At 42.4% G+C, this 11,761-nt stretch overlaps 1 protein-coding gene across 4 annotated transcripts in view; it reads left to right on the top strand.

Moving 5' to 3' along the window:
* Nnt (nicotinamide nucleotide transhydrogenase) overlaps positions 1–11,761 on the top strand; it is a 92,703-nt gene that overhangs the window by 45,389 nt on the left and 35,553 nt on the right. For all 4 annotated transcript variants that reach the window (XM_029543907.1, XM_029543908.1, XM_021208826.2 and 1 more), the window contains exons 8-14: positions 1,931–2,064; positions 2,676–2,867; positions 3,356–3,509; positions 6,272–6,433; positions 7,507–7,617; positions 8,669–8,814; positions 10,871–11,066. In XM_029543907.1, coding sequence (XP_029399767.1) covers positions 1,931–2,064; positions 2,676–2,867; positions 3,356–3,509; positions 6,272–6,433; positions 7,507–7,617; positions 8,669–8,814; positions 10,871–11,066 — 1,095 coding nt within the window. The remainder of the gene's footprint in view (positions 1–1,930; positions 2,065–2,675; positions 2,868–3,355; positions 3,510–6,271; positions 6,434–7,506; positions 7,618–8,668; positions 8,815–10,870; positions 11,067–11,761) is intronic.

Below are 11,761 nucleotides of genomic sequence, written 5' to 3'. Positions count from 1 at the left end.
AAGTCCGGGGACTGTAAATAAGACTGGAGTTAAAGCTGTATGTATGTGGGGGGGGGGGTGAGGGGTGGCCTATTTAAACCGCAGCTCTGGACAGAAGGGAGGGGTGGTGATGACAGTACACATCTGGAAAGTGCACATCTGGAAAGCGCCAGCAAGTGCTTTAGGTCTGCCTTCCTTCTGGGGAGCTGAGAAGTGTGGACTTTCTTATGGAAAAGGTCCTGGATGTTCATATGGTCTGCCTTCTCAGGTTCTCAAGGCTCAGGGAAATAGTCAAGGTGCCATTGTTTACTACTTGGGGAAAGAACGGGAAGGGAGCGCTGCCAAGGAGTTTGGAAAGTTACTGTAGCTAACCAGAACGTCAAGCCTCGAGGGGAGATGCCTCTTGACTCTTGTTCATTTATGGAGACTCAGAAAGGAGAGCCGTGTCCTGTAAGGGGGCCTCTGGAAGCCAGTCCAGTGTTGCTGAAGTGGATGGCCTGGAAGGCGGAGGGAGTAGTGGGTGGGGTTAGAAAGGACTATCCACCCAGGGGAGAAAGCCTTCAGGAGTAAGGGTTTGGACTCAGTTTGGACTTCTTGTTTGAAGTTTATACCAAAAAGATTGAGGTAACCCCCAAAACACTCACATATATCTTCATAATTGTTTTCCTGTAGACTACTAGTAAATGTTATTTTTCCTTTTGGGATGTATCTCAGTTAAATGTTTTCATAATGAGATGACTTTAATACAAATGTAGTATTTAACTGATGTCAGTGTATAAGACTACATTTTTTTTTTTTTTACTAAAAACATGTAAACATAAAATTGAAAATTAAAAAAAGAGGGGCAGAAATGTTGGTGCCCTGTTTCTGTTCTATCAATCTTGCAAGTCTGTTTCTCTTCTGGTTCTGCTATTTGTTGGGATATCTATATATCCCTATCTGTCTGTCTGTCTGTCTGTCTGTCTCTATTCTGTGGTTCTCAGCCTTCCTAATCCCGTGATCCTTTAATACAGTTAGTTCCTTACGTTGTGGTGACCCCCAGCTGTACAGTTATTTTTGTTGCTGTGTCACAGCTGAAATTTGGCGACTGTTATGAATTCTAATGTAAATATCTAATATGCAGACTATCTGACATGTGACCCCTGTGACAGGGTTTGTTTAACCTCCAAAGGGGTCATGACCCACAGGGTAAGAACCACTGTTATATAGGAACCAGATAGTCTCCCAAAACACATCGTGAAATTAAGCTCTGAACTATTGAACGAGCAGAATGTGTCTCATCAGAACAGGGAACGTGGCTGCTTTCCTACTTCTGCACCGGGTATAGATAGGGTTGTCTTCATAGGCAGAGGATCAAGAGTTGGGAATAAAAGTCCAGGCACCCTTCCCATGCCTTTGGAGCTATACAGTGCCATAGTGTTTACTTCATGGTCTTTCTGGGCTCTCCTAGTCGCTATCCTGCGTTACATTAAGGTGGGTAATGAGCTGGAAAAACTGGTGACCTTTGCTAAGAGGGATGGAGATATCCTATTTCATAATTCATAAACGAGTCCTGAATGTACTCTTGACGCGTGTGACCTTTGTGAATTGTTCAGCTTGGGTGAACATAGTTTCCACAATGGCTTATTTTACGTATTCTTTTTGAACAAGGGAAATCTCTCTGTAAGTGGTCCAAGATGTAAGCCAGCTGGGAAGAGCATGGCCAAGCATGTGGTGAGGTTTGTTTGCCAGCTGAATGGTGTCCCCTCTGCAGCCCACACAGACATCCTTCCCCAAAGAGAATGGCCGGCTCACTTGTGCCCTAGTCTTTGGAGATTCTGTAAAGAACTGGTTTTTCACATAATCAAATCTTGAATGCCCAGACATCCCTGTAGCCATCCCTAGAGACTATTGTTGCCATTAGAAAAATATACTAATTTGTACTGTTTTTTTTTTTTTTTAATTTGATCAGGTAAGAAAGCTCCGGTTTTATTTAGTAAAGAAATGATCGAGTCCATGAAGGAAGGGTCAGTTGTTGTGGATTTAGCTGCTGAGGCTGGTGGAAACTTTGAAACGACTAAGCCGGGAGAACTTTACGTTCATAAGGTATAGCAAGAAAGTGTCTTCTGCCTCTATATTCTGATATTTAGTGGTCGATGAGGGTTAAAGAATATTTTTACTAGGCCTTTGAGAGTTCAATGCACACAAACAGTGCATTGAATCATATTAACTCTACAGTCGGTCCCCTGCGGTGCTTCTTGGGTCCTTGTCCCATTCCCCAGTTGAAGGTTTCCCTCCTCCTTTAAAATGTCTTTTTTAGTTCTGGGAATCACACCCAGGGACTCACGCATGCTAGGCAAGTATTCTTCCACAGAGCTGTACCCCGAATCCTCATAAGGGCTGTATATTCCTTTAAGTATTTAGAAAAATTGAAGTCTGAACGTTAAAAAAAAACAAAAAACAAAAACAAAAACCATGAAGTCTTGGAAAAAAGATTTAAAAATGGGAATAGTTAAAGCTCATTTAAAAATGTATGTTATGTTTATAAGTATATATGCATATATATATATATATATATATATATATATATATATATATATATATATCTGCGAAGATAGGTGCTCTCTAAACGGAGCCTCAGCTGTGTACAAGGACTGTTCTAGAGAGAATGGAACTGTAGGGGATTAACCTTTGTGACAATATGCTTTTTCATGTAGGGCATCACTCATATTGGCTACACAGACCTTCCCAGCCGGATGGCCACCCAGGCGAGCACTCTCTATTCCAACAACATCACCAAACTCCTGAAGGCCATCAGCCCCGACAAGGACAATTTTCACTATGAAGTGAAGGATGACTTTGACTTTGGTACAATGAGTCACGTCATTCGAGGGACTGTGGTGATGAAGGTAGAGGTCCCCTTCTTCCTGTGTTCTTCCTGTGACCCTGGACTTAGGATTTTTGTCCTTGGAGAATTCCATTAAGGAATACAGATGTGTTTGAACAAAGTATTGGCATGTTAGTGGAAACTGTGTTAAAACGGAGAATGATTTAAGGAAAGCATTTCAAAGACTCAAGTATGTGTGAGTCATTGAAAACATACCTCACTTTTGAAAACCAGGGGCAGAAATTTAATAAAGTAAAAATGAATTGTTCTCCCCACATTCGTACTTTTCAGGGTTTGAACAGTATTCTTCTATATGTGTCCCAGACATATAAAAATTACATGTGTGCAGCACAAATATTATTTACTTACATACCCATTTTGTAAATTATATGAATTTATATACATTAAAGTTATAGTTACAGTTTTTTTTTCAGCATGCACCGTCTTCTGTAAGTCATTTTGAAATGCCAATTTGATTTAAAAAAAATGTTATTTCTTAATATTGGTTAGGATGGCAAAGTGATTTTCCCAGCTCCCACACCGAAAAATATTCCCGAAGAAGCCCCAGTCAAACAGAAGACGGTGGCTGAGCTGGAAGCCGAGAAAGCAGGCACGGTCTCTATGTACACAAAGACACTGACGACAGCATCTGTGTACTCGGCAGGTGAGGCTCACATCTATTAAGGCTTAGCACTAGCTAAGTTTTGTCTGTAGTATGGTGATGGTCGCGTTATGTAATTGGGATACTGCTGTTACTCTTTGGATTCTATTGCATAGGATCTGATAGGTCTGACCTTACCACATGTTACCTGTCCCTTCGCTGCGGACTTGGGGACCACGGTGGTTACCCAAAAGAACTCAGGCACTGTGTTAAGGACTGGAGTGAAGGCATGGAGTAACACATGAGTACTGAGGAAGCATCTTCTGTATAGTCACCAATATTACCTGTATCAAAGCTATTGAGTAACAGTGAGTGTCAGGGTGTGCTGGTGTTCAATGTAGGTAAACCTGTTTAAGGTCTTTTGTACTTTGTAAACCATTGGCTGTGGCTATTATATAATTGGATAAGACGGAACGCTGTGGCTATTACATAATTGGCTAAGACCGAACGCTCATTTGAATTATAAGTAGTATGAGGTAAAGGGTAGCCTTGCGTTTTAGACTAACATCCAAAGGTACCTACTTAAGAAGTTTAATATTTCAACATGGATTTCTTTCATTATAACTGCCCACAAGTTTTTTCAGACTCATCTTTGTGAAATCAATGAAGAATTACCGTAAAATAGCGAGACATATTCGTTCTGGCTATGTATTGCCGAAATGTGGGTATTTGATTGGAAGTTGCTTACCTCCTCACAGAAGGAATTAACCATGCTTAGATCTGCTTAGTGTCAAAGCAAAAACAAAACAAAAGCAAACTATAACGAATTAAGGGAGCAGCAGCAGGCACACAGGATTCTTGTAGGCTCAGCATTCCCTGAATTCCCATGTGAGCCCAGATGTTTTAAAGCCAAATGTGTAACTCTCCTTGAATAAAGAGCAAGGCTCAGCAAGATGTCTGCAGAGCTGCTGCTGGTATGTGTGTGAGTAGACGGGGTAGTGTCCCTACTTGCACTCACTTGTTAAAAAAAAAAAAAAAAGGAAATAGAATGATTGCATTGTTCATGGGTGATTCCTAGGCAGGACTTCGGGTTTCATTTCTCTTTGAGATGCAGAAGAACAGGGTACAGGGCATATGTGACAATATATTTTTCTAGGTTTCTGTCATACTTATGGAGACAAGGGATGTCTGCTAGATAATTAAAGAGTTGGTAAGAAAACCTTCCAACACGTTATACCCTCTGTGTCTTTGCTCAACATGGGGCTCTGTGCATTTTGCTGAATGAGTACTTTTCCGACCATAAGATCAGAATCGAGGCTAGCATTTAACGAGCACCAGGCATTCTGCTCCATGCCTCATATACCTTAGCTCATTTATGCCTCAGAAACACTCAGTAATGGGGGAATACTCTTATATTCTTTTTAAAAAGATCAAGGCACAGAGGGTTAATAATATTATGGATGAGGACGCTGACAGAGAGGTACACAGCATGTTACGAACAGGCTGCTAGCAAGCAGCGGAGTAAGGCCTTGGATTACTCAATCTGACTTAACAGAGTCTGACTAGCCGTAACCCTATATAATAGAGTGTCTTCTCATTAGCTGGAAAGCCAGAACATGGATCTGGCTCGTCTCCAGAGGTTCAACAAAGCCATGTGTTACAACTTTTGAAATACTAGCTATGAGTATAGGTACATCTACATTAAGAAGAGTCAACTTGCTGGGTGGCAGTGGGACATACCTTCAATCCCAGCATTTGGGAGGCAGAGGCAGGTAGATATCTGAATTCAAGCCTAGCATGGTCTACATGGTGAGTTCCAGGACAGCCAGTGCTGTCTTGAAAAACAAACAAACAAACAAACAAACCAACAAACAAACCAACAGTCACCTTAAAGTAAGATTAATGTCATTTTGTAGCTATTCATTCAGCTTTGCCATTGATAAGGTATTAGGTACTGCCAAGAAACCAAGGCCTCTTGTTCAGGAAAGAACACTTCCAGCTCCCCCCCCCCCCATAGCCCAATGTTTCTGTTTTTTTACTGACCACTAGGTAACCCTTTCTTCTGTTGCAGAACAGCCATCCATGTGTTTGTTATTAAGGAAGGCGATAATTAAAGATGTATGTTCAGAGCGGACTGTTTGTATTCTGCACATTCTTAATTTAATTTGTAGTCCCCCCCCCCCTTCCTTTGTAAAACTCTGTTTGCTGACTTGGTGTTGAGGCTGGAGTTGACTGCCCTGGCCAGCAGTCCAGTCCAGATTCAGGAGCAATTGCAACATTTCTGTCCGGGGCTGGGTGGGTGGAAGCCATATGTTTTGGGGAGGTGCTGGAGTGAATGAAATCCTTCCTAGCCTTTGAAACCTCTCTTTCTCAGCTACAACTGAGAGTGACATGAAATTGGCCTCATAAAAGTCCTGTCTTGTAAAGGTTATATCCTGCCTGAGTAGAGAGCACTTCTATAGGCCTGTAATTCTGGAATAAAAATGCTCATAGAAACCCATGTGATGCTGTCAGTAAACGGTAAAAACAGAGACAGGGACAAAGTTAGGCATGGGGAAATGAGCCCGTTGTTAAGAAGGCAACTCATAAATATTCCTAGATCTTTGTATTTTGCTTTGAAAGAGTGGTCAGAAAGGTAGATTTTTTTTTTTTTGTCCATCATCTCCCTTGCATGGTATTGGTTAAGTATCTTAAAGGTCTACTCCTTATTGACAGGGGAACAGAATTTAAAACACTATTCTTTAGTGTGTGTATATGTACAGGCATGTATTTTTAATTTTCCTGAGGTCATCGCAGGACATCTTATTCTCTCTCTCTTCCTCTAGGTCTCACTGGGATGTTAGGTTTGGGCATCGTGGCCCCCAATCTAGCCTTTTCTCAGATGGTGACCACTTTTGGCCTAGCCGGCATTATTGGGTACCACACTGTCTGGGGAGTTACCCCTGCTCTCCACTCACCGCTGATGTCTGTGACCAATGCCATCTCAGGTTTGTCCTTTGCTTCTTCCTAACCTCTTAGGTTATCATGCCTTTCTCAGCTCTAGGAGTGGTTTCCGTGGACTTTATAAAGTTCAGTTTCAAATCATGAACTTCTGGTGTCTACAGCAGTGACCGTAGTGACTTGGAGATTGCCAGGGGTGAGCGGGCTTGTCAAGGAGGGTGTCAGAGAATGTGTCGGCCCTTTCTGCATCCCCATGTCCAATAGTGTGGGCCCATTAATATTGCTTTCAGTTATCATGTACTTTAAGCAAGGGATTCTACTGATGAAATTTAAAACCAGATAGTGTTTCACAGAATGAGTTACAACAACCTTTGTGATCTCTTCTTAGAATCACAAAGTAAGCATTGAATCTAGCAAGGCTAGAGTAGGCTGCATATGGCTTTGGTTGACTATGCTGGTTAGGGGTAAGGGACCGACCAGCTTGCCAACGAATGGTACAAGACATCTCTGTCTTTGGTGAGTGTTTGCATAGCAGTACATGTGACTGCAAGGAGCTGTTCTCTTTGACTTGTAGCAATTCCCTCCATCGTTAGATGTGAGGGAATGAGCTCCATCTAAGTAGCCAGCATGATTGAGGGCATGCTTTTCTCTTGGAATGTCCTAAGCGTAGCTCCTAGGATTTCTGCAGGGAGCACGTCCAGTTTCCAATCGTGCTGTATACAGGAAAGCTCAAATTGGTGGCGACCTGATCAATGTCTATAGACCGTGAGTAGTTCCTTCCAGTTTGGCTACAAGGTATCTTTCACAGTCACATTTCCTTATAAGCCGTGCTCTAGTGACTCTGCTGACGTGTCACTCTGAGAACACAGGCAGAAGGTTGAAGGTCAGACCCTTATGCCAAAGGAAGCAAGATGTGTTAGCCTTTCCCCACGATAGCGCTTCAAGTAAGAAAGATGCGCAGGCGCGTTGTCCACGTTTTTGATTGGGAAGATTAAAGTCATAAGGAGGCAGCCTTGACTTTGGATATTGGGTCCTGATGTGACAAACGTTTTGGGTTTTCACATTGGATTTGGAGAGGTTACTGTGTTTTTTTTTCACCATGGTGATGTTTTCTTTCTAGGTTTGACTGCGGTTGGTGGGCTGGCATTGATGGGAGGGCATTTTTATCCCTCCACAACTTCTCAGAGTCTTGCTGCTCTTGCGACATTTATATCGTCAGTCAACATTGCAGGTAGGAGGAGGGGCAGGAGGAGGAAGAGGAGGAGGGGGAGGAAGAGGAGAAAGAGGAGTAAGGAGAGGAAGAGGAGGAGGAGGGGGAGGAGGAAGAGGAAGAGGGGGAAGAAGAGGAAGAGGAGGAGGAAGAGGGGGAGGAAGAGGAAGAGGAGGAAAAGGAAGAGGGAGAGGAAGAGGAGGAAGAGGGGGAGGAAAGAGCCCAGACTGCTGTTTTTGACAAGGGCATAGGAAGCAAATAACAAGTTGTGTCAAGTAGACTTCCTGAGTTTAAACATTTAACTGTCCCTTTAAAAATGACTTCTCTCAGACCACAAATGTTCCTTTTGAAGGGAAGTCAAATATCTTGCCTATCTGTAATGGTTAGAAACTGTACTGATAAAGAACCAATCCTTCCATACCCCCAGCCACACAGTGATGTTCTGCTAGAAGCTAACTGGGAATGCATAGTTTTGGATAACATTGACTTCCACTGTTACCATGACATCTGTAAATAAGTACAACTGCAGATAAGATTTTTAGTCTATTGCCTTATCACGATGTTGTGTGTTCCTGAAAACTGAAAGGCTAGCACACCACTCATGTATGACACTCATCTGATGCTATTTTATAGCTAAAAATCCTTAGTGGGTCCAAGGGACTTGGTAACTGTCGACATAGTATGTGCTGTTTATCATTTGTTACAGAGTTTGATAAACAGTAACCTATCAGAGAGAAACGCTGACTTTTGACCCTTTGTATTTTCAAGCCTTTAAATGGCTATTTACTTTGAGTCACGCAGAAACAATTGGCCCTACATTCTGATAGCAAGTTTTCTTCCTAACTGTATCATCTAGGGTTCCCCATACTTCATCCATCCTAAGGGAACTGGCTTTAATAATAGAGTGGCTTTTGCTTTTGAGGTCCAAACTGTTACTTGAAGTAATAGTATCACTTTGTAATACTTGGTGATAAAAGTATGCTTAAAAGAAAGATGCTGTAGCATATGGGAAAAAGTCATGCCGTCTGACGTGACACCTCTTGCCTGTTTGTGCTTCTCTTGCTTCGGTCAGGTGGTTTTCTGGTGACTCAGAGAATGCTGGACATGTTCAAGCGACCCACGGACCCTCCAGAATATAATTACCTGTATCTGCTCCCTGGTGGCACCTTCGTAGGTGGATATTTAGCTGCTCTCTATGGCGGTTATAACATCGAAGAAGTAAGAGTCCTTGGAAAGTTTTCACTTCTATGAGTGTGTCTTTCTCCCTTTTAGAATTAATGTCGCTAGCAGAATTCAAACTATCAAGAATATGTGACTCCGTCAGCAAATCCAGTGGCGAACTGGAAACACCCTGTTTGAAACAGACCATCCCAGTGTCCTTTTTGTTTTTTTTTGAGACAGGGTTTCTCTGTATAGCCCTGACTGTCCTGGAACTCACTCTGTAGACCAGGCTGGCCTTGAACTCAGAAATCTGCCTGCCTCTGCCTCCCGAGTGCTGGGATTAAAGCCGTGCGCCACCACGCCCGGCCCCAGTGTCCTGAGGATGAGGCTTACTTGCTCGTTTTTTTAAAGTTCTTCACATGCAGAAAGAGCATTATTATCTTGATTGTGCGCCTGGCTGGATTGTTGTAAGGACACAGTAGAGTAATCAATAATCAATTTGAAAATGCTTATACTTCCATTCTGTACAAATGTATCACAATATCACAATCCCTGCTTGTTAACAAAAGACATTATATAATAGACTTAGGACAATACAGACTTTAACATTTTTTATGCTGTAGCGCAGTGGTTCTCAACCTTCCTAATGCTGTGACTCCCTAATACAGTTCCTCATTTTGTGGTGACCACCCCCTCCAACCGTGAAATTATTTTCATTGCTACTTTATAAATGTAGTTTTGCTACTGTTATGAATCATAATGTAAATATCTCTGTTTTCTCATGGTCTTAGGTGACCCCAGTGGGTCATTTGACCCTAAAGGGGTCATGATCCTTAGGTTGAGAATCGCTGTTGTAGCGGGTAGGGAGATGGATCAGTTGGTAAAGCTTGAGGACATACATTTGATCCACAAAACTTGTGTAAAAACACTGAGTGTGGGACTGTAATCCTAGCACTGGGGAGGCAGAAACAAGCAGACTGCCCCTGGGGTTTGATGGCCAGGAGGAATAGCGTACATGATCATCTTCAGGAAAGTGAAAAAGGCTGTTTCAGAGAACAAGGTGGGATGGCGCCTGAGACAGGATACAGAGGTTGTCTTCTGACCCACACATGTAAACCGACATGCACACACACAGTTTTATGCTGGACATTAAGAAAAGAATATAATCAGATTTGAACTTAGAAAGTTCCTAGGTGAAATATAAAATGAGCTGAGGCTTTTCTGTGAGTTATCCATATTTTACCCTGCTTTCCAGTGAATGCCACTGGATCGCAGCGTGTCTGACGGTAGAAGAAAAAAACATCCTGTCTTGCTTGGTTTCTTCTGTGCTCCCAGTGTGCGGGATTAGCAGAGTGACAGGATGTTTTTTTGAGAAGAGTTGAAGCTGCAAGTCTGAGACTCACATCTGAACTTCAGATTTTCTACTAACTGATCTTATTTCGGGGCAATTATGGAAGCTCTCAACGCTTCACTTGTCCCTTTTATAAAGCGAGGACAGTGGGTCTTTCCTCACGAGGCTTTCATGAGACTCTTATGGTCTAAGTAAGGCGTATACACAATTCATGGCACCAATGACACGGATTGGCTGTGTTACAGCATTTAGACACGTTTACTGTTTTCAAATCTAACAACAACCCCACTTAAATTTAGGTATTTTTTTTTATATATATTTGCGTACATTATCAAGGCAACCAGTCTGTATAAATGGTATAATTCTAAGTACAATATAAAATAAGTAATGTTTTTATTTTCCTAGTGGATAGGACTTTTTTTTAAAGATTCATTTATTATTATATGTAAGTACACTGTAGCTGTCTTCAAACACACCAGAGGAGGGCATCAGATCTCATTATGGATGGTTGTGAGATCACATGATGGATGGTTGGGATTTGAACTCAGGACCTTAGGAAGAACAGTCAGTGTTCTTAATCACTGAGCCATTTCTCCAGCCACAGGAAAATCTTTCGAATTGTTAGCTGAAGAATTCATGTCTGTCAACTGTTTAAGTTTAAATTGTCCTTAGAGAGTCATTGTTCCACAAGGGAGGACTTCCCTGAACCAGCAGACCAAAGGTTTTTTTTAATAATCTCTTTCTCTTCTTTCCTTTGCAAAGATCATGTACCTGGGCTCAGGCTTGTGCTGTGTTGGGGCCCTGGGCGGCCTTTCCACTCAGGGAACAGCTCGGCTCGGCAATGCCTTGGGCATGATCGGGGTTGCAGGAGGGCTGGCAGCTACCCTTGGAGGCCTGAAGCCGGACCCGCAGCTGTTAGCTCAGATGTCTGGAGCAATGGCAATGGGTGGCACCATCGGTGAGCGCTTGTGGGCTTTTGCCTTCCTATGCATTCCATGTCTTCATGTGTCTGAAGAGAGTTAGGCTTGGAGACTCAGGTCTGAAGAGTTCTTTAACACTGAGGGCTTAACCTGAGGAATGCATCATTTAGAAGATTCCTCCTAGGGTAAACATTCCCCAGCTTATTCTAACTCAGATACAACAGATACTCAGATAAAACACGGGGAAGTATGTCAACTGAGTTAGAGAGTGGGATTAAAAAAAATCCCAAGTGGCATGAAGTTTATTTTCTTTTACTGATTGTGCCCAGCATTATTGATTATAGGATAGGGACTAGGGTACTTATATGTAGGCTCATTGTTTTTTTTTCTGTTCTGCTGATTATAAACTTCAGTAGAAGACTATGTTCTTAAATGTTAAACTTTCAAACAACACGTGACTGAGTTTAAAAAAACAACACTGTTTTAATCTTCTCTACTGTTATGTCAAATAGTGTCTACTCTATGTTGGAGCTTGTTAAATTTTCAGTAGTTTTGTGAGCTGGTTTTAAGATAGAACCATTACTAAAACTTAAACAAGCTAGGTGGTGGTGTGTGCCTTTCATCCCAGCACTCGAGAGGCAGAGGCAGAGGCAGAGGCAGAGGCAGAGGCAGAGGCAGAGGCAGAGGCAGAGGCAGAGGCAGAGGCAGAGGCAGAGGCAGAGGCAGAGGCAGA

This window comes from Mus pahari, chromosome 11, assembly GCF_900095145.1.
Source record: "Mus pahari chromosome 11, PAHARI_EIJ_v1.1, whole genome shotgun sequence".
Taxonomy (NCBI): domain Eukaryota; kingdom Metazoa; phylum Chordata; class Mammalia; order Rodentia; family Muridae; genus Mus; species Mus pahari.
This window is presented reverse-complemented; position numbering and strand designations above follow the sequence as displayed.